The 23,996-nt window shown below is 37.4% G+C and overlaps 1 protein-coding gene across 3 annotated transcripts in view; it reads left to right on the top strand.

Moving 5' to 3' along the window:
- The window catches only part of KCNK2 (potassium two pore domain channel subfamily K member 2), a 112,605-nt gene that overhangs the window by 84,645 nt on the left and 3,964 nt on the right, over positions 1 to 23,996 (top strand). For all 3 annotated transcript variants that reach the window (XM_071805986.1, XM_065834395.2, XM_065834396.2), the window contains exons 5-6: positions 2,367 to 2,553; positions 11,305 to 11,444. In XM_071805986.1, the coding sequence (XP_071662087.1) occupies positions 2,367 to 2,553; positions 11,305 to 11,444 (327 nt within the window). The remainder of the gene's footprint in view (positions 1 to 2,366; positions 2,554 to 11,304; positions 11,445 to 23,996) is intronic.

The following is a 23,996-nucleotide window of genomic DNA, read 5'->3' as shown; positions in this document are numbered from 1 at the left end:
AGAAAAGTTTATTAAGGTTATATTTTACTAATGCAGTTGTTAAAATGTATTTACTGAGATTTTTGAAACATAGAATAAATGGTAAAATGAAACTTTATAAAATTAAGTGTTTTACTAATCTTTAATAAAATGTGGTAGGTTTGAATATTACCTAGTGTTCAAATCATTTGTCTTTTGATATGTGGAATATGTCATATCCAGTGAATACTTGGTAAGCAGCCTGACTTTGTAGCTGTTTGCATCAGCACTGCAAGTGTTAGAAGGATTGTTTTTCCACAACAAGCCTTGATCTCGCATGCATAACACTAGTTCTATACAGAAGGGGTCTGCCATGGCTTTATTTTTGAAGCCAAGCAAACCGGGGCTGTGCTGAGTAATCTTACGCAATAGGTAACTACAAGCCTGAAAGCTTTTTAAGAGAGGCCAAATACCTTTGACTTTGAAACATCAGTTCAAGTCCAAACCAGGTACTGATGAATAACATGTATTTCAATTGAGACTTGTCTAAAATGGGCAAGAACATTCAATTTTATTTTATACCTTCTGGGTGATGTGTGTGTGTGTGTTTTTTGTTTTTTTTTTTTTTTTAAATAACTGAATTTTATTTTTTGCTTAGAAGTACAAAAAATTTGAGACTAATTTGTGTGTCTCTCAGCCTGTTGCTCATAGGGATGACTTTCCTTTTTTTCATAGTGGATGTATCCCTACAACAAGAATGCCCCCAATATAAAAAGCAGCATCTTGTCCCCTTTTGGCATTATCTGAATGAAAATATTGATCTACATGTTGTAGTCTGGAACACTCCCTTGTTCTGTGTACTAGTTCTCCAAAAGAAGAACTGGGAGGCACTGATAGGTTAGAACAGGGAATTTCACATTGCCGTAGCCGAAACTACTACTGTGATTTGGGTTACAAAACCTGGACCTTGGTCATGCTGATTGTAAAACATTGACACTAAACTTAAATACAAGAAAACAAATATCATTAACAGTCTGATATCCTTTTTGGTCTCATTTTGTGAAACTTTTCAGTTTTGTGCAATCCCTTGGTTACTTTGAGTTGAGTCAACATGCTTTGGATGGATGCAAAACTGTACTGAGAGGAAAACTGTCAAACTGGCAGGGCATGTCAGATGGGACTTAGCAGTGGTCCGTTCTAGCTTTGGTACTCTTAAATTTAATTAATAGCTTACACAACAGATAAAGGACTTTGTTCATTAAATCTACAGATTATCTTAAGATGGGGAGAGTTAAAAACTGGAGGACAGAATTAGAATTCAAAATTATCTTGAAAATTTTGAGGAGCAGTCTGTATATATAGCATTCAGTTCAGGAAGGACATGTTCAAAGTACTCTTTGAAGAAACAATAAAACATGCAATTACATGTCAGGAAACAGTTGTCTAAGTGTAATTTTGTAGAAGTGTTTTGAGGACTCCATGGCTGAATGTCATACTGCTGTGAAAAAACATGCACCATAGTTAGAATTATAAATAGGAGTATAAAAAACTAAATAGATAAAACATAAGAAAGGATCCTTCCATTCTATTTTGTGATTTTTTTAATATGTAGTTTTGAGTGCAATGCCTGATGAAATGTCAGTTAATTGGTTGGAGCCAGGAGCTGTGAGAATGGGCAGGTGAAGAAAGCCTGAAAGAAATGAATTTTTTTTTTCTGTCTAAAGAATACTGAAAGAAAACACCTCTAAAAGTTTGCTGGAAAGAACAAAGCTGCAATTTCTTTGTTTGCCTTGTATAAGATCATAAATAATAAACTTAAACTGGAGGGGATGAAATACAAGTTAAGCATTAGGAAAAAGCTTCTGAAGACAAGAACAGTTCAGCATGATGACATTTTGCCTGGCCAGTAATATGTCTACAGTGGGTTTATTTTTGTCTTGGGGCAGGTTTGGAAGAGGTGATCTCTCCCTTACAGCTCTGTTTTCTATGGTTACTTAATTTATTCCGTTATTTGTGGATGCAAGAAAACAGAAAGATTGCAGGTGCAAGCACTACTTGAAGCTCACTCAAATATCTAGCCCCTACTCAAAACCTCAGCATGATCAGCTGTAAATATTAATTAATACTATACATGCCATCACCCAGACCACAAACCTGGCCACAATGAAGAGTCCAGCCCTGCTCAGCATTTCCTGCTAGCAAGTGTTTTCTAGGGTAGTCATGCTTGCTTTGAAAACCCTTTCAAAGTAAAGCCCTGCTTTGATTTCCCTGTTTTGTTTGAGAATTTTAATGCACTGTCCTCTTGAGCAACATAGTGCTTACTGTGGGACCGTGAGTGATAGGTGCTTATGTACAGTGCTGCAGTTTTATTAACGATGGGTTTCCTCTCTTTTCCCTTCCCTTTCCAGAAATGGAATGTGAGTCAGACAAAGATTCGCATAATATCAACAATAATATTCATACTGTTTGGCTGCGTGCTGTTTGTTGCTCTTCCTGCAGTTATATTCAAGCACATAGAAGGCTGGAGCACACTAGATGCAATTTACTTTGTGGTTATCACTTTAACTACCATTGGATTTGGTGACTACGTTGCAGGTAAGATTTTTCTCATAACTATCTTATAGTATTTGGCACAGTGATATATGGTCTTCATTTTGTATTATTTTGGAACAGACACACCTCTGTCGTGCCTCACTCCCAATTTTACCCTTTATCACTTGTGTCAGTGCACATGAAGGGGCCTGTCCCCATCTTGGATCATGTGGCAGGCAAGAGACAGGAGGTGGGACAACAAAATGCATGGTCTCTTTCTCTGCACACTATTTTTTTTCTTCTACTGTACTGTTAAAAGATGTTTTACTTAATTTTTAGGTAGATTTTTTTGTTCTTACAGATTGAGTGAAGTGCAGGAATTAATACAGTATTTTAGTCTGCTGAGTTTATTTTTTCAGCTGGAATCACTTAAAATGTCTTACCTTGTGGGGTTATATAACACATTTTTTTCATGTGCATCTCGTACTTTCAAAGAGTTGTTCCAGAGCTTTGTTTCTGCCTTTGATGTGTTTCTATTGTTAGATCCTGCTTCTGTGCTTTGTTTCTTTGGATTGCTATGCATCCACCTGTCTCTTTGTTTTTTGTAATGTAAGGGGAAGGTTTAACACAACCCATAGATAACATGTCCAACTTCTATGGTTCTGTTCATTTGGATTGGATTGGTTGCAAATATTTTTTTCAAACTGAGCTAAAAGTGTATTTGACCAGTTATGTGCATCAATTTTTTTCTGGAAAGGTACTAGAGGATTAAGCATATGTTGTCTGTGTTGAGGAAGCGTGTTGGTCCATGCCAGCGATGTGTGGAGGGGAGGATTAGAAATTTAGAGACTTGTGTTCTTCAGCCTGATCTCCTGCTTCTCCTGATGCAGTGCCATCATCTCTCATTTTGAGATGCCTCTCACCTCTGAACTCTGAAAGGCAGGTGGAGCTTAGAAAGCCTGGTGAGAAGGCCAGCAGTGTTGGGTTGCTGTCAGTGAGCTGCCCTGATGGAGGGAAGACTTGCCAGTAGACATCCACGTGGCATGGGCTCCTCCGTGTCCCATCTGTAGCCATGGCGGTTGTATGAGTCCATGTGCACCAAAGCGAGGGCCTCAGGTTGGGTACCTCATCCTAATGACTTGTAGGCCTTCCTCAAGCTTGCCTTGATGGCAGGAGCGTGACTGGTCTTGTTGCTGGCAAGTTTTTCAAGTTGGTGGGAAGTCCCTCAGAGATCTCTGAAGTGTTGGAAACGTTTGGCATATTCAAAAATTATCTGAGTAAAACAGGGGGAAATTTAGTTAGTGTGGAAGATATGAAGTTGTGTTTTAAAAAAAAAATGAAGTCCACATGAGAAGTTTCGAAAGATTCTTATAAAATATAGAACTGGGCTGTAAACCAACAAATGAAATCCATTTGGACTTTTACACAGTTGTGTGTTCTTTTGTTTGTTTGTTTGTCTTGTTTTGTTAAATATTTCAATGTTTCTTTTGAATAAATATAACTGATTTATCAATTTCCCTTTCCCATACTGTTTCTCTTATTTCCATTTTGTCTTCAGGAATTTATGATTCTGGTCAGAGTAAAAATGTATGCTTTTTCCATGTCAGAAGTCTGGGTGTTTTAAATTTTGTTCCCGAGGTGGTATGTGTATGTCAGAGAATAAAAATAATAGTGTATAAAGGCCTGGTTATATTTAACGGCAAGGTATTATGTGAAATGGCCCACTTGGCTCTAACTGGAACACTGAGTACATTCATTATTACTCTCATTATAAATTTCTGCAGGTTTTTCTATTTGTAGACCACTTGATATCATAGTTTGTTCCTACTTCACGTCTGGTTTTTAATGTTACCAGGAAATACTTTCTCTTTCTACAGAACGTCCTTGGATTATATTTTTCTATAGTTTGTGGACTTTTATGGTTCGCTTCATATATCTTTTATTATTTTAAAGTTTCACTGTAAATGCAGGATGTAAAAATGTTCTTAATGTTTTCTATTTTCTTTTATAGTTAAATGCACAAGACGTGTATTTGAACTGTAATATGTTATGGACTTAGAGTTTCAGTGTGTAGGAATGATGCTCAAGAGAACAAGGTTAGGTGACTATCTTTATCATAACTGGGAAGCTAACATTGCCACTAGACTGTATTTTTGTCAGACATGAAGTTGAAAATACTATCTTTGTGTGGCCTAACATGCTCAGTTTATAGGAGATGACTTGAAGGATTTTTCGAAATGCACTGTTTGCTTCCTTGTCATGCAGGTACATAATTGTCTAGTTAAATAAAAATTCTGAAAAAAAATAGGTAAGCTATTAATTAACTGTGATTTGCATTGCGGAAGCTTACAGTTAACTGGTGTGCATAAATACTCAGCTATTTGAAGAAAACTGACACAACAAGTTCTCAATAGAGCTGATAAAATTTGTCTTAAGGGCTAGGCATCCTTATTCATTTTGATGAAGTATGCAGAATCTTTTGCATGCTAACAAATTAGTAAGTTGTCTTTATGATTTGTTGTTTTGCTTGTTTTTATTTTAAGTAAATCATAGCTACCATACAGACACTAAGTGCCATTGAGATTTTGTGGCAGACTTTTGTGCTCCCTCCTGAAGGTTTAGGAAACCTGAGTGCCATAAACAGAGGCAAAACAAGCGTGTAGGGTTAAGGCATGTAATACTGTATGAGGCTATAGGGAAGGTTGTCATGATAGAATATAGGTATTGTATCTGTGCCTCTAGACTATGATGTTCTTGGTTCTGGTTTGTCGCAGTGAGGCATGCCACTTCAGGCCACTTAGTGCCTAGATGACAATGCACTTGGAAAAACACTCACATTGATGTTAATTTATTCCTTTTCCTGGTATTTGCTGGCTAAAAAGGCATATTTCTTAAGTAATACTTAGAGTGAAAATTACCTTCTTCCACTCAGAATTATAGTAAAATCTAAAGCAGAGTGGTAGGCAGTGGTACTCCAATTTGCAAATGTAGTGGACTCTTAAAACCATGAAAATAAAATTGGCAATAGGGGTGACCTTATTAATGTTTACAAATATATAAAGGGTGAGTGTCACGAGGATGGAGCCAGGCTCTTCTCAGTGACAACCAATGATAAGACAAGTGGTAATGGGTGCAAACTGGAACATAAGAGGTTCCACTTAAATATGAGAAGAAACTTCTTCACAGTGGGGGTGGCGGAGCCCTGGAACAGGCTGCCCAGAGGGGTTGTGGAGTCTCATCTCTGAAGACATTCAAAACCTGCCTGGACACATTCCTGTGTAGCCTCACCTAGGTGTTCCTGCTCCGGTAGAGGGATTGGACTGGATGATCTTTTGAGGTCCCTTCCAGTCCCTGACATTCTGTGATTCTGTGAATTCTTGTAGCATATTGGGGCTCCATGGGATATTTTATGATTATGTGTCAGTTTTGGCTAATAAAGTTCCCTCAAAAATCCAAAATTCCTAAATATTTGAAAACTTCCAAATATTCTGGTTTTTTTGTTTGTTTGTTTGTTTTGTTTGTTTGTTTGTTTGTTTTTTGTTGTTGTTTGGTTTTTTTTTGCAAGTGCCATCCTAGAGGAAAACAGATTTGCAAGCCTTGCATTCAACTGTGACATTTGTGTTAACATGTATTTGGGTTTAAAATAACATTTCTTACAATATCTATAATTCATGACTAACATGGAACTCATTGCTTTCTGGCAATTAGAAGTTGAAGAGAAGCCCTGAAGAACTTTCAGGAGGTAAAGGAGAGTTTCTGAATAGCTGTACCAAAAGGGAGCCAACACGAGAACTTGGGATTCAGGAACATAATGGTTTTAAAGCCTGTACTGCAGTTTGTCATATTAGAAATTCTTATAGAGTTTTCCAGAATTTTTCTACAAGTTTCTTCTCATTTGTACTGGAGAACAAGTACTCTGTTCCCAGAAACTAGAATGCCCAAACATCCTCTTTTGTTCTCAGAATCTAAGTTGCTTTTTGGAGCCTGTTGAAATTTCAGATGCAATTTCCACCAGCAAGAGAAGCTTTAAGGCAAACTTTAAAAGGCTGATCGCTCAAGGTGCATGCAAGGAGGGAAAAGATGAAGAGCCCTTGTAGTGCATGTTCAAGAATATATGAACAGTATTCAAAATAATAGCTTGCACTGTCTTATGAAAATCAGGACAGAGTCAAATATCCCTTCTCTTGTTTTCAAGAGAAACCATTGGCTTTACTGTGACAGAAGAAACTCCAGCTGATATAATGAATATTCTATGAAAGAGAAAAGTAAGAAGACTGTTCATGTCAAATGTGTCATTTTTTTAGTATAATGAAAGATATTGTTGGGTACTAAATTTATCATTGAGTTATATATGTAAAACATAACAATATACTGTTATATGTGCAGATAAATCCTTTAACTGCAGTGCAGATTGGAAGGGATATTCAAACACTTCTAAAGTATTTAATCTAACAGCTTTCAAATCTAAATTAGATTAGACGTCCAAAATTTGACAGAAGTAGGTAGAGGTCAGAAACAGATAGCACATCAGTAGTCTGAGTAGTCTGTTCAGAGCGGGGCGTAATGATGATATAAGGTTATGCTGTAATCAGTTCAATTCAACATATCACAGAACTTTGCAACTCTTCACTTAAAAAATATATTCTACTTTGGTCTGGGTTTGTTTTCTTTCTTTTTTTTTTTTTTTTTTTGGTGTCTGGTGGTTTGTTTTCTCTTCTTGCATGTACTCTGATTTTTAGTTTCTTGCATCTTCTCTGTTTTGGTCTGTAATTGAATTTGGGGTGTTGCCACTGTAATATGGAAATCTGGGTCTGCACTGTATTGCTTGACCTGAGACCCCGTTTGTAGAGTACTGAAATATTTTCATCTTGTTTAATTTCCCCGAACTGGAACGCTTCAGTTGGTGGTCATAGCAGCTGCTCTGTTCTTACTATGGGATATTACTTACTTGGCAGAAAGACCTCTACAGAAACAAATTGCTGTCATGCCAAGCAAAAGGCACGTGTCAAGCATCCTGTAAGAGCTGTGTGCTCTCCTCTCCCATGGCCTTTGTGTCTTTTTTCTTTTCTTTTTTCTTTTTTTTTTTTTTTTTTGGCACCTGGAAGTGCTCTTTGCCACCTCAGAATTTCACATCTGTAACAGGCTGCCTGGTGTGAACCATGCAGGCTACTTTAAGTCAACATTGCCATGTCTTGCTCAGTTTCCATATAGGACAGCATGTGAGGAGTGTTTTATAGCTGTGTTTTGTGTTTGGAAGTAGCTCTTCATTTTTCACTTAGTAGCATCAAGTAACTTGTATGGGGTACTTACATCGTTTCTCGCCGACAGCGCAATGTTATCTCGTCCCAAGCACGCTGCTTTTCACCATCTCCACACAAGCCAGTTCTGTCTCTGTCCCTTTTTGCAGTCTTCAGAGGTAATTCATTTTAAGCTGCAGGGCTGAATCTCTATATTTCTTTGGAGTGGGGCAAATTACATATCTGGATTGAGCCTCTTGGCCAGGTTTCTCACAAGAGGGATGATGGACAGCTACTCGTTATTCTGCAATTAAAATTGTGTTTGGATTTAATTGCATCTGTATACCCAGAATAATTTGTTCTGTCGATTAAAAATTTAAAAAAAAAAAAAATTCTTATTTTGAAGGGCCAACTTTTGAATAACCTTATGCTGGTATGGAATTAAGATATTCAATGCCAATACCACTTTCTATTCTCTGCTTCTACTTTTGAAGTAAAAATGCAAACAAAACCAGACAACTTTACAGAAATAATTGCATGTTTCTATTTTGAGTCAGCTGTAGAAAGAATGAGGAAAAGAGTGGTAACAATAAAGAAAAATGTTTACTTAAAATGTAAACATTTTATGTAAATTAAAAAAATAAAAATATTTGAAAGCCTGATCCCTTACCTGATAACCACAATCTGTCCTAATGCACCACTGAAATCTGCTTTAATGCCACCCTTCACTAAAACACAAACCTTTTACCTCAGTAAGTAATATGTGTTAGGGCCGTAAAACAGCGTATGCCTTCTACAGTGTTGAAAATCTTAAATAATTTCAAGTTATTTGGCAGATGTAAGAATAGGGGCAGCAGCAACACGATAGCCTGTGATGGAGATGGATGGAAAAACTCTTGGATTTCTCATTGATTTCAAGGGACTTTGGATCAAATCTTTCCCACAAAACATCTCTGCAATAAATGGTGGCTCTTCTGGGTAAAAGATTACGGCAGTGAGACTTCTAAGTTAAGAGTAAGCAAGCACACTCCAGTTGACCAAATCTGAGAAGGAAGATGTATTTTTTCTTTGTAGTGGTTGTAACCTATTTCAGGTGGAGGTCAAAGCTGCAGAAACATTTTGTTCCTCGGCCCACTAAATTGGTTTTGCCAAAAAAAAAAGCTAAATTCAAATTCTTGCTTCTCAGCCTTTTGCTTCCTAAAAGGTTACATAAAATAGTAAGTATTGCAAAAAAATACTATGGAATTATGAAATAAAAATTATGCTATGAAAAATTCATACACATGTATTGTGTTGATATGCTTTTTGCAATGTTATCAGTAAAATAATAAGATGAATTATGTCATACTTCAGTAGAAATACCTTTACCTATCCATACTCAAATACATTCATACCCACTTATGTGAATTGTAAATCAGTAGTTAATGAATTCCATTTACTTTAATATCAGTTGTCTTTGATAATGATTTCCTACGTACGTGGAATTCTATTTCATGATATTCCTGGGTGACTGCATTATAGCACACTGTGACGTTTAAGCATCACAAGAGAGTAGTATTTCACGAAGAGCATCCTTAGCTATGTCTCCCTCTCCCTCTCTTTCTCTCTCTCCCCAACATTCAATTAAATTGAGACCTCTCTTGAGGAGTTCTTGAAATTCAGACACTCAATAGCTAATAAAGCTTTTAACTGTTAAGCCTTTTCCCATAGGGTTGTTCACTGCCCCTTTCTAACTTCAGGAAAGCTGAACGCCGTTGGGCATGGCTAGATGGAGCCACCTCCTGGCCAGACAGTAAAGAAAACTCTTGGTTGAATATGAATGTGTCCTAACTCCTGCCCTGGTAATTAACATTCCTGTAAACAAATTATGTATAAACTGTTAAGGAAGTACTCCCTGCAGACTGGCAGAATTAGGTTCCAGTTTTGGTTTATAAAATTTACACACTAAAAATTAGAAGTCAGCTGAATGGGTACTTTATATCATGCTTTCTTGTGCATTGTAAGAACAGCTAGAGAAGATGAACCACTGAGCATGGGTCATTACTAAGTCCTGATAGAGTAAAGGCATGGTGGTAATCAACCATTTTTTTGAATGACAACAGATTTTATGCAAATCATCTCTAAGAATCTGGTTTTACTAGGTTGATGTAAGACGGACAATGTTAACAAATTGCTCTGTATCTGATGTTTTGTTTGTCTTGGCTTTGACAAACTCAACCTTTTGGTGGTTGGTTGTCTTCTGTTCTAGACAGAGCCCTGTCATCTACCATACTGGTGACATATAGGTATTGAAGTATATCCATTTTTGTGATGTGGCTTCATCTCTTGGACAGTTGAGCAAACCACTGCAACTCAATGGACTTTATTGATGAAAAGGCTTATTGACATGAAAATAACAAAATTTCTGTCTATGAGGGTTTCTGTACAAAAATAACCATCAGTTAAATTCTCTTATTTGCATGTAATCTCTGTGATGTTTGGATAATAACAACTAGGAAAAAATAATACTCTTAATGAGAGTCGAGCTTGTTACTGTAACAAGGTGCTTGATATTTGGGGGGCAGTTTTCCTTTGGCTTCTCAGTATAGGATTCAGATACACATGGCAACATATCATGTACCCATACCGACGACTGATATGTTCCTGAGAAGGTTTTACTGCAGAGTCTCTTCTTCCATTGTGGGCAGATAAACACAGCACACTTCTACTTGCAGCAATTCAAACCAGGAGCCTGATTTTATTTGTTGTAACATAGCTGAATTGCAAGGCTTCTGTTTTATTGTATTGCAAGATGTGAAATTTGAGATATTTTGTGTTGTCAAGAGCTCTGGGTCAGTATAACTTTGTGTGTATAAACAAGGCACCTGTTCTTTGTAGCTACATTGCACTTGAAAGCTCAGTTATAAACATCTCCGAAATTTATCATTTTACTTTAACACTGGAAGGTGGTGACTGGTGCTTACAGCAGCGGGATTCAAAAAATCTGCCTTCAGCTGCTATCTATTTTATCCACCTTTATTTGAGTATGATCTATTCAGTTCAATCCCTGCACCCTGGTTTCCTCCACTGCAAAAAAGACATGATCATGTTGTCTACCCAATGGGGACACTTGTCAATGAAGGTGTTATTCTTCTTCAAGTCCTTGCAAAATCAGATTTCTCACATTATGAAGGCATTACACGTGCCAGAACAATACATTAAATTTGGGACAGCATTGTTATTTGGAGAAGGTGGGAAGTCCTTTCCTTCAAGCTGTCCTCAATGACCTTTACCTTCAATAATGATATATCAGAAGTTGAATCAGTTTATCTGTGTTCATTTTTAAATTATGAATGATTAGCAACCATTGTCTAAAATGAACGTGCTTCAAACTGTGTTTTCAAGAGTGGATGAATTTAGATTATCGTCTATTCAAATTCAACAAAATGTTTTGCTATGAATTTTTACACGGGTAAGAAAATATAAGAGGTTGTAAGAAACAGAACTTTATTTCCTTTTGGGAAAATAATTAATTTTAAAACAGTTTTGCACCTGTAACTATTAAGTCTGGCTTATTTTTAACTTCATTGTTTTTCAGGGGGATCAGATATTGAGTACCAAGATTTTTATAAGCCAGTGGTGTGGTTCTGGATCCTTGTTGGGCTTGCTTACTTTGCAGCTGTCCTCAGCATGATTGGAGACTGGCTAAGAGTCATTTCTAAAAAGACAAAGGAAGAGGTAAGAACATTTTAAAAAGGAAAGGGATATTACTTTTTAAAAGCCTTCATTAGAAGCTAGGTGAGCTTATAGCTACTTTCGTTCTTAGGTCATGGGTCAAAGCTCTCTATGTATGAAGTCTATCCTGCTGCTCAAACTGCAGCAAACTTTGTAGCAGCCTAGTCAAACATACAGTGATTTTTACCTGGCTGCATATAAAATAAATTAAAGGTATTGCTAAGTGTATATGCACAATTGCATCAGACTTAAAGGAAATAAAATCTATAAAAGTATTGTTCTAGACAGTAGAACATAGTCCTTAGTTTTTGAGGCAAATATTATTCTGTTTTGATAGTCTCTATATGGGATGCAGGTATGTACAGAAAAATACTAAATCACTAAATAGTTATATTTAAGATACCTTTGAACATTTTATAGTGGTAAGAAAAGAAATGTTTCATATCATGTAAGGTATAGGAATGAATTATTTAAATATGCCTGGGTCTATTTTACCATAATATCTTCAGGAACAATGCCTAGTTATTTGTAGACAGGTGTATTGCTTTTAGTTCAAATATACTTTTACTTGTAAATGTGTATGTATTATTATAATGATGCTACAAATTTTACTTTGAAATTTGTCATTTAAGAAGATGTATTGGTTTTGAAAATGTTAAAGGATAAATAAAATTTCCTTTGATTGCAGTTAGCACAGTTCAAGTTTTACTAGAGTTTGAGAAACAAATCAATTTTGTTTTAAGCAACGTATTATTTCTCTCTAGTTTACCTTCAGTTCCTCTGCAGTCATCAGTTCGTTTGTGCTATTCAAATATGAAAACTCTGATTTCTTTTTGATGGAATGAATGCTTTGGTTACCGTGCAGCGCCCTACTACTTGGATTGTTTAAAATTGTTCTCCTGGCTGTAGGGCATGGTGCTGATACCTAGATATAATCCTGGCAATCCTTGAGCTCGCAAACACCTTGCTGGCAAGGACAGCTGACCCCCATACACAATTTATCATGGATCCTGGGGTCCCTGCCTCTTCCCCAGTAGCAATGGTGGCAGCAGACTGGGAGCTGGGTGCTTGGGCAGGATGAAGGCCACTCTGTGAGGCTTGTGGGGTGGGCAGCCCTTTTTCCTTGCCCTTGCTATGCTCATAGCTCTTTGTAGTTAGAGACAGCATTGTGGCACGTCTGTTTTAAGTACATTTTTACTCGGTATTTTATAAACACTTAGCTCTGAAGCAGAGTACAACGTTTATTTGATCAGTTGCATTTAAAGAGTATCAGCTTTTGCCCCTGTGCTGTACATTTGGAAGGATATTTATAACTTTCCCTACACAACGAGCTTCAGTAGCGTTCTTCACAAATACAACACATCAGGTATCACACAAGTGTTCCCTTTTGCACGTTCAACAGTGTGCAGCAGCATCATTTTGTATTCTGGAAAAGCACTGAGGGCATTTTCTACACCCAACTTGCATGATTTATACTGAGTGCAAGGAAACCAGTAGATCATTTCAAATGCTGTTAACTTGCATGAACTTCAGAATGAGACTGGTCTAGCCCATTTTCCCTCTGCACTGGGAAGGAGTAAGAGCTGGACAAACACGTGGTGTTTCCTCTGTGTACTCTCCTAGTGTGCAACTGGTCTCAAATTGGGGCATTTCCTAATCTACAGTCAGTTTTTCTGGGTTCAATCAGTTGTTTCTGGGATTCTTGAAAAAAATGTGGTATATGACTGCACTATGATTTGGATCTGTGCAAAAAATACCTCGTTCAAGCTTGGGTTTGCTGCATTTGCTCACACACTGGTGACACAGTTTAGTTCTTCACACTACTTCCTAGAATTAATCTAGTCTTCAATCTTGCTTTTCTCATACTCTTCTATTCTATCCAGACAGTAGGATCCCTAGATCAGATGCTCTCTTGAGTGTATAATTGTACATAGCACACTGAGTGTTTAATATTGTTTAGAGTGTCTCATCTATATTATAATAATGATGATAATATATTAAGAATGTTTGTATTTTTTCATGTCTTGTTATTTTTATACTGAAGCTATTTCAATACAGACTAAATTTGGAAAAGATTTAAAGAAACATGAATTGAACAAACTTACGGATTCCTTTAACACATTAAACACATTCCTATTTTCATCAAGGAAAACCCCATTTGCCAGGTTATATAGCGCAACGCTATGCCAGACTTTGTTTTCTCAGGCACCAGGAACGTATGTCCTATCTCGTCTTTCTGTTCTGTCTGACCTTTGTGACCTAAAGAAGCCTATTCATTTTGTCTACAGAAAGGAAAACCTCATTCTTCAGATATATCCAAATTCTCTTGGCTGATGCATGTATTCCGGATTTTGCTGTATACAAGTGTCTCGTGTGGGTTAGGTTAGATTAAAGACAGACATAATGTAATTGGTACCATTTGTTCAATTAATCATGGCCCTGATGCTCAGAAATCTTCCCCTACTTTTTAACCCATTGCTTGGGCATGCTTGAAGAATTTCAAAACAGAAAGAAAATGTTCTGGCAGTTTAAAAATGCTGCAGTTTTAAAAATTATGGAGATCAGTTTGAGAACTGAATTATGACATAGCGCAAGTTGTGTGCTAGTTAGAAAATACGAAAAATTATATCTGTATTCTATCCTAATTATACTTTGTAGGGAGAAACTTGTATACAGATACACTGCATTTTGCTATAAGGTTGGCTATATTTGAGCAGAAGTTGTATAAATATTCACTTTGCAGGTAGCATTTTATGATAAAAACTGCTGCTCTTAGCTCATACTTACCATCCGCCTAGGAAAAAATGAGTGAAGAAGCTGAGGGAGTTCAGTGGAAATGTAGTCATAAGGTCTCCTCTATGCCAGCAGAAGCCAAAAGAGACTCTGAATTGCTTGTATTGTCTGTTTTTTCAGTTAAACCTAAGTTTACAATTATCTGTTCCAGCTGCTATGAATGCAGATAATAGCAGAGGAACATATCTGGAGTTCAAATAGTAGAAATAAGTGCAATGGAAAAATCTTAGTTCTAAGCATATTTTTTGACTGTAATGTAAGGAAACATTCAGTCAGTTTTTGGAGAAATAGTTCATTATGCCTAAAGGTAGCCTTTGAAATTAGGAACAATGTTATGTACTGAAGTCTCCTGAGAGACAGAGGCTATGGTAAAGTCTATAGGATTACAATTAATGCACTTAGAAAGCTGTAACATTTTAATATATTTCCTAGGAAATATAAGACACTGAAAATCTTCCTTCACAGGTATTAACACCTACAAGTAAATGAGATTTTTTGTAGGATTTGTAGCATACCTTCCATGAACAAAACAAGTAGTAGACTACCATGTTTAAGACACAGGAGGTAGCAAATAATACAATAGTGATTGGCTGTGTTAGTTTCATTGGTCTAAAGCCAGGGGCTAATATCAGCCAAGGGGTTAGTGTCAGGGGCTGATAGCAGTCAAGTTAAGGGAATTGTACCAGAGTCCAGGACGAAGACAGTGGGGTTGCAAGTGTTGAAAAGCTGCTCTCTTCACTTCCCCTCAACAACCAAAACTCCATATTTGCCAAAGAATTTTGTATCTGTTTTGGTATGCAGTTGTAATAATATTCTTTTTGCTTTTTCCTGTAGTCTAAAGTAAAAAAATCATTTATCGTAGCACATTTAGGGTATATATTGTGAAAGGACACCTCCATATTCCAGGAAGTGGGCATGCTGATAATGAATATCACCTAATATCTGTAGTCCTGTTAATATTTTTCTTAATGCAGTAGCATTGTTCTCAAAAGCAGTTTACATAAGACTTTGTGGTAATAATGCATTTCACTGTTTCAACAAAATAAAACATGTGTTTTCTTTCAGGATACTACCTGGAAAGTTTGCCATATGCAAGTAGAACTGAGACAAAAAAAATTTGATCAGATATGCAGCGATCCACAATAATGCTGTATTTTGACATTAAAATCCAGATAACCAGAACGTCTGTCAGTTGCTCAGGTGGCTTTTGTCTCCTGAAATACTCTTGAGAGTTTCGAATGCATCAAATGTGGAGGGAAGTGAAAGACAAGTAGAGAAAGAAGTGGGAGTTTTAGAAGGATAGATCTGCTGCTGGAGCAGTTCATACAGTAAGACAGATGAAGTGTCAGAAAGTCACTGGAACATGCTGTGTGCTGTAATCTTAAGTAGGCGATCTGTCTCTGAAGCTCAGCTTCAGCTGTACTAGCTTGCCTTAAACTCCCTCCTCTTCATTGTTCTCTATACTCTGATTACTCAGAGCACTTTTTAAGTCTTCTGATTTTAGTCTCATTGAAAGATAAAGTTTCAGTAGGACTTTTTTCCTTGTCATATTTTTCTTTTACCTCAGTATGCAGTAGCTTCTGAATTTCAGCCATTTCCAGCAAAAATGCCTGCCCAATGAAGAATCTTAGTCATTTGGGCTATAAATTTCAAATTCTTGGGTTTTTTTTAAATTAAGTACTTGTGTCTCTTGGCCTCACAATATTATCTTTGTTAGGTTCTTGTCCAGACTCCATTCAAGTCAATGAAGATGAGATTCCTCTCCAGTGTAGATATCAACATCTGACCTAGTCATCTATATTCGCTTTATAGTCAGGGGAAAGAAATGGGTGTTTCTAGCATGATCCATTTGAATTTTTTAAGGCATCTACCATACAGGATGAATTGCACCCTGGCAGAGCGTGTTTTCTTCACTCTATATCAAGAGTCCAGGTGACAGACTCATGTTAGGCAAGTTTGGACAAGTGATTTTCATGCTGTAAATGGTAGGGATCCATCTTTAAATACCAAGCCTAAAATTTCATGAGAAATAGCACACTCACTTCTTGTGGAAATTTAAGAGGCAATTGGAATCTTTGAGATACATAAACAAATTAAACCAATTTGACTCATCTGCATCATTGTTCTGCTTAATCTTCTTGGCACCAGTGGCAGAACTATCACATCTGTCAAAACACAAATAGGCTTGTCATGATGATGCCACGGAGGTTGTTTTACTCCCTGTAGTATTTGTTGTCTTTCCATTTTAATAGCTTCAGGCTCACTCAGCATATGGGTCTCAGCCTCAAGAGAACTTGAATCCATCTCTTGTATCTCCCAAGGAGGGACCCTAAATGTAGGCTGAATGCAAGAGAAGGTGAAAAAATGAGTGGACTCAAGTGAGAAACAGTTTTGCGTGGTTCCAATGAGTTGAATCAGTGTACCAGGTGAAGAAACAGGCCTCAGATGCTGTTCAGTGAAGGTGTGCCACCAAGCAGGAAGAAGGAGGAGTTCTTTCAATGGTGGTGATCTCTTAACCTGTCTCTCACTGTTTTAAGAAGCAAACTCTGTTCACTTAGAAATGGAGGAAATAAGAATAGCTCTTCAGCCTGGTAATTAGAGGCTATGAGCCAATTGCTGATCCATCGTAGGTTGTTTTAAGTGAGGTAGATCAGCTTTTGTTGAGGAAAACTGGGCTTTTCCTTTTCTTACAAAAAATAGAAACCAAACCAAACAACAACAACAAAAACCAACCGAACAAAACACAACCGCCCCTCGAAAAAAGCCCACCTTGCAGTAGTTTTAACAATCATATACACACAAGTTCCATGGGTAGATCAGTCTGACTTGGTGGAGGTTGTTCCTACAAAGCACTGAATCAGAAATACTAGTGGGAGACAGTCATGGTGTGAAAGCAATTGCATGTGAAGTCCTTTTGCAAGGCAATGATTAATATGGATGACACAATTCTAGGATGCACAAGCAGAGGATCATCGAGTTTCTGTAGGGAAGTGGTGTTACTGCTGCAGATGTTATTAGAAGATATATTACCAGAAAACAGTCCTTAGATCTGTGCTCCAAACTTCAGAAAGAATGCAGAGAGCTACAAAACTGGCAGAAGAATTATCTGAAGAGGAGTTCACCTAGCAGAAAGAGCTTTTTCCAGTCCATCAAAGTTGTAGAGAAAAGTGTATTTGAGAAAGAATGGCCACATTCAAAAAGGTGATTGTTTCTAATAGTTTCTAATAGATTATATGAGGCAGAGAAAAATATAAAATCTTTCCATGATAAAGACAGCCGTAGGTCTCTGATCAAATTTCATTAGCAACAGAAAAAAATGGCAACAACAGCAATCCTCTGCCCCCCCAAAAAAAACCCAACCAAACAAAAAAAAAAGAAACCCAAATCACACCTTAAAACCAAAAGATGGGAATATAGTCCCTTCCTAGCTTTCTTGGGGATGTATAAAGAGTGTTGGCATAAGGAGAAAGTAGAAATGGCTGACCTGGTTTTGAATGCAATTTGATCTCCTACCTTCTCAAGAGATGATGAATATAAGTCATCCTAGTGGTGTTCTCGGTCCTGCCCTAGCAACAGTCTGTAATACCAAGTTTCTGTATCGATCACTCTTGTACAAGCACACTGTACTTACTATGTGCGAACGAAAGAACATGTTGTTCTGAGAGTCCCAGGGAAACTAATCTGCCAATGGTTTTTGACGCTTTTTCTTTTTTTTTTTTTTTTTTTTGAAATGTCTTTCCTCATTGCTTTGTGTACTTTGGACATATGATGCCTGCTCAGCTTCAGATTCAACACACACAGAGGTAACATCTACGCTGTTATCATTTTGGTGTGGTTTTATATCTATATCATTTATATCACTCCTCTTAGCTGGGCATATTGAAGGCCTTTAGAGACAACTGTCTTGTTACTGCATTTTAAGTACCAGCTCCTGAAGCGATGCTGGTGTGGTGCCGATCGCAAGAGGTGTGCTGCTGAAATTACACTTCCAGGAGTGGCACTGCATGCTGTGCCTGCCAAGGGCAGGTGGCACAGCCTCCCCACCTGGCCCTGCTCTCCCCTAGTGCTCCCCCTGGTCTCACCATGCCAACTGGGTGGTTCAGGGGACATGGAAATCCCTCCATGGGTGTGGCCTGCACGCAACCAGGTGGTGATGGTGAGAGCTACTGAATTTGCAAAAATAAAACTGGAGCAAGTGACTTATACTTCATAATAAGAAAAGCTGATTAAAGAGAGCTCAGATACAGCAGTGGCATTTATTGGAGTTAATTATCCATGAAGGTTCCCTGAATGTACATTATCATGTTTTACACTAGGAAACCTTGATTTTTTTTTGGAGAAAAGACATAATCGATCCTTTAAGTTACTGCAACATATGTATCTGTGATTTAACTCATTTGACAGAGTGATATTTAATCTGGAGTCTGTTCAGCTCACATTTTCATGATTAACATTCCTGAAAACTTTATTTTTAAAGATAACCTGAGTTTGGATATTGTTAGGAAAAGACACCAAAAAATGCTAGTAACAATGAGTGTGTATGTATTTGATAGTTGTCTTGTGGATGAGTCCCCAGATAAAGCCAGAATACAGAATACCTGTGCATTTTCAAGAAGTTCTGTTGACTGTGAGGAAACTGTGCTTTGCAGTCATGGACAAAAAGGACTGAAGAAAGTATGGAATACTTTCTTTTACAAGGGATGAATGTAGTTGTGATACTAGTGTTGGACAAAGTGCATCTTTAATAATTCACACAAAGATTACTCCAGTTATAAACATTGGGAAGTTAAGAAATCAGTAGTTTTTACTGGGACTTGACTATATAGTTACAATAGCCTTTACTCAATACCAAGTCAAAATTGAAAGTCCTTCCAATGAGTTTATGAAAGAGTTGTTGTCCTCTTCCTGTGGGAGAAAGTTGAGACCATCTTTCAACTGCCAGGGCTTGGGCTTCATTATGCTTCTAGTATAATTCTTAAAAAATTTGCTATTTCTGGCTGCAGCAAAGTTGTTGTCCTTACAGTGCAGACAGAGAATACATGCTGTTCTCCTGAATCACCTTAGGCTCAGCTGGTAGAGCTTTATGTGAAGCTAAATAGTTTCTTGTGGTTAATACAAGCGGATGTCACTCACTCTCATGTTGAAAGAGGGGCTGGGTGGCTCTGTGAGGTAGATGAAATAGCTAAATAAAATAACTGGTTTTGATAGGAAAATGTCAGAATCTTTTTTTATCCTTGGAAGTTATTAATAAAGGAGAGCATTAGGGACTGAGTCAGGCCATTAACTTGTGTACAGTATTGAGACACCACGTACAGCTCTGTGCAAAGAGGTGTCTGGGCAATATTCAACAATAGTTCTGAGGAGGTACCTAGCATAGGAGTGTTCATATTTATGAAAAAAAAAAGGTAAAATAATATAATCATGGTGACAATGAGTACTTCTGGTTCTGTAGACAGGAGGTGGTGTGTGTTGTTTGTGGTGTTTGGTTTTTGTTGTTGTTGTTTTCTTATTATTATTTATTTTGTTGGCCACCTTTTTTATTTTGTTGAATCAGACCATGATAGAGCAAGGACCATTTCTGCATCTGCCATCTGCCACATCTCTACAAAACATATTCCCATAGATGTTTCTCCATAACAAAATAATCAAAGTTCATGGGCTTTCTGCATTCCCATTGGAGAATGTGGTTTATTTCATCCAAGGCATCAGATGTGCTCATGGAAGTTGTGTGGGTGAAACCAAACAATCATTGCTCACCAGAATGAACTCACAAACATTACTTATTACAGGACTGAATAATCTGATTTCCAGTGGGAGAGTGTTGTCCCCAGACCAATTCTGACCACCATAGTTACAAAAATACAAGTGTCTATGTAAATTAAATGTAACTCCAGAAGATACCAGTTTCACAAAATAGATGCTTTTCCTCTCTAATATTTACCTTAAAAGCAGAGGGACATGTATACTAGTCAGGGGAACCAAAAAAAAGAAATCAGTTGATTTGTGCCATTCACTTTGAAATTAGCCTGGTAGCTTAATGACCTAGTGCGGAAGAGTTTGCTACAGAGCTGAGGTCCTGACATAATGAAGGAATAGAAGATGGTGGTTAAACTCCTGGGAAAGCTCAGCACAGGTATCTCATCAGTGTCTCTGGTCTTTCTATGTTGCATTTTACTAGTGTTTTGCTTTACCATTAAAGACAAGTACAGTCTTCTCTAAATACCCATTCAAAGATTACAGCATGATGGAGTTTGGGTGCTTACTAATAACGCTGTAATTACAGAAATACCAGGAGACAGAGTCTTGGGATGGGAATTTATTTAGTTGGACTACAAATGAGATCCCATTCATATAGAGGAAATACATGGGCCTCAATAAAAATGACTTTCAAACTTTTTCTCTTCTGCACCCCAGTGTTCTCTAGCCCATAGACAACTGATGTAGTGAGCACACATTTGTGGCCAGCAGTAGCTCAGGTGGGAAAAGGTGGTTTATGGTTGCCCAGAACTGCAAGAAAGTGAGATGTCAGATAGACAAACCCATGCAGTGAATCAATCTACTCTGCAGCTGCATTGTTAAACCCATCAACCCTCTCCATACCAACATTTTTTTTTAATTTTGATTTTTTAAGTGGGACTTTGAGAATAATTTCTATGAATGCTGGATTAGTTTCTTGAGAGCAAAGACAAAATTTTATGTACTTTACTGTGCTGCCTGGATAATGTGACATGTACATGCCCTTTCTAGTTTTGTCTCTGAGTAGCATAACATGGAGAGGTTAATTGGATGTGTTATTTTCAAGTAACAGAAATACACTGGAGAGGAAAAATGAAGCTGCAAAACTTTGGAGAACACATTAGGGGTAAATGTTAGAAATTATATACTGAGGAACATCTAGAGCGTTAAGAATATCTGTAAAAAAGGCCACTTTTTTTTTTTCTCTGTTGTTCCTAAAGTGCAGTCAGATATCTCCAGCTCTTCTACTGGATCTTTAATTCATTTTCTCAGCTTACACTAATATAGCCATTGTAAAATGTATGAGCCCCTGTATGCCAAAGGGAAACAACATATGCAGCATACAGCTATGAAAAAAAAAGCTACATGCATTATTTAGAAATACGTATTCTAATTTTCTTGCACAACACATATAGTGCTATATTTTTTCTTTTTTGGTACTTAGTGGTTTACCTAATTCCTAATTGGCCTTTTTTTTTTTTTTTTTTCCTGTTAGAACAAATATATGGCTTAATTCACAGTACAGACTACTCAGGTAAAGGTTATGGCTACATGGCTTGTGCTGTCCAGACCACACTTAACAGGATGAGTGGTCTTTCTGAATATTGGGCAGTTGTGTTTGTATGATTATTTGGACATCTGTTGTGATCTGTGTGTTCTCTCTTGGTTTTTTCTTGTTTTGTTTTGGTTTTTGTTTTGTTTTTCCCCCTTTTAGCAGCAGCATCCATCCCCTTGGACATGTTTATGTTCTGGGTTATGCTGTTGGCCTCTATCCAGGAGTGGAGCTCAGCTAGACAGTGAGAAAGCTAACACATGGTGGCAACGAAAATGAATAGAGAGTTTTGGTCACACCGGTGATATTGGCTAGGAGCCAGTTTTAAGTCATTATTAATTTAGATGGATTTTGGCAGGAAAAGGTGAAGGAATGGTTGCTTAATGTCCATGTGTTTTCCTGGTTCTGTCAAATTCAGTATGTCTGTCTTTAAGTAACATTGGAGATAATGTACATGTACAGCCTGGGACCTATTTGGTCATTCAGGAAGTTCATGCAGGTTGTTTTGTTTGTTTTGTTTGTTTGTTTTGGGGGTCTGTTGGTGGTTTTGGTTTTTTTAATATGTATAGTTAAAAAGAGACACCCCCTTCCCCTAAATAAAAAGTGACTTTAACAGGAATGAATAGACACACTCCCAAATTGTTCAGAGGTTATTCCTCATTATATCCTCATAGAGTAAACGTGACACTTGACCACAGGTAGACAGAGACACCTTAACATAGACATTTAGAGATGCTACTAGAGATGACCCATGGTATTTGAGACATCTTGATGGGGCTGTGAGATATGATGCAGAATGTATGTGATATCAAGGCCCATCTGCAGTGATAGCTGCAGGCCAGCCAGCCTGTGCTTGGCAAGGAATTGAGTAAATGCTGTTTATTTGATAGAAAAGTGTCACTTTTTCATGGTGAAGTGTGCTGTGTGGAATATTTAGTTGTATTACCCTTACCATATTTCTTCAGAATCTGTCATTGAGACCTGTCTTCCTTGGACTCATAAAGCAGTAGGGTATTTCTTCATAAATACCTAACAAAGTTACTAGCTGTTGATGCTCAAAGTACAGTGCTAAAAGGTTAGAGTTGATACTCCTTGTAAAATATATCTAACACCTTGCAGTCTAATTTGGATTTTGATGTGGGAAAAGTCAATCCTGGTGCTGGGCTAGGGACCATGTCCCCATTACTGTTGACATTTGTATTCCCTGAAGGTTAGAAGTGAGCAGCATAACCAGATTAGTGCTGCTTCTTGTGTGTCTAAGCCTGGTGTTAACACTGTGACATGTTTTTCCTATTATTTTGATATATTTTCTGTCATTCAGCCTTAAGTGAAGTACTTAGTTGTCAATAATTTTTGTGATAAAGAGGCCTTATCCTCGTGTTGCATTGCCCCAACTATGACAGCTACAGAGTCTACATAGCTGTGTGCCATAATAAGGCAAGAGAATTGGAGAAAAGCAAACAATTGTTACAGTAGGTAGGGATGTTAAGATCTTTTTTGATTTTTTTTGAGCAGCATAGGCAACTGGCATTTCAATCACTTTGCATAAGACATTTTGTGGCTGTCAGCCCCCAGATGAAGAGGAGCTGTAATGCAGTATGGTAAAATGTCATACCCTAAGGACAGAAGGAACCTGAACACATACAGAAAAGTTCATATGGATAAAGGAGGGATCAAATTATAAGACCAACTTGCTTATGAACACTGGCAGTTAAATAATGCACATTTCTTTCCCTGTAACCTTTTGTGCTTGAGTCTGTAAGTACTATGGAATTAAGAGTTTTATTCTGAAGAGATAACATTTTCAGTGCATTTCAGTTCACACAAAAGCTAGGGACTGAAAGCGGTAATTTGGGGCATGAACAGTTCAGATGGCACTGAAATTCTAGTTTCTCATGCTGTGCCAGTTACCTCTGTTTTACTAGTGATACATTTCAATTCTGCTTAGCAATAGCACTGCACTTTTTCTTTTTTCCCCCTATGATTTTTAATATAAAACTGAAATTGAGCCAAACAGCATCATAGCTCTGGTCTGTGGGAAGATAGGATTGAGTCCACTATGTTCATGTTCCACATCACCATAATTGGAACATAAGCCCATCTCCAAAGGCATATTTAATGACATTCTATGATTCTATGATTCTTCAGCTGGCTGTATAAAATCGCTCTCCAAAAGAAGTCTAATTAGAATTTAATAATCAGATATCCGAACAACTAGAGTTTTAAAATTCTCCTGAACAACTTAAATGCACAAATGTTACAACATAGCAGCTTGCACTGTGCAAGACAGGTCCATCACCAGTATGCAGTGAGGAGGACTCGCAAGGGAATCCTGAGCCTATCCTAGAGGTTACATAGACTTGCATGATCAACTGTTCCTTTTCTTTGCTAGGAATATATGACGCAAGTGGGAACTGAAACTACTTGTGAAAGGAAAGTTAAAAAACACACGGGGAGACAGTTCAGGGTGCTTG

The sequence above is a fragment of the Patagioenas fasciata genome, chromosome 3 (genome assembly GCF_037038585.1).
Source record: "Patagioenas fasciata isolate bPatFas1 chromosome 3, bPatFas1.hap1, whole genome shotgun sequence".
NCBI lineage: Eukaryota > Metazoa > Chordata > Aves > Columbiformes > Columbidae > Patagioenas > Patagioenas fasciata.
The sequence above is the reverse complement of the archived record's forward strand: the minus strand, read 5'-3'. Positions and strand labels throughout refer to the sequence as shown.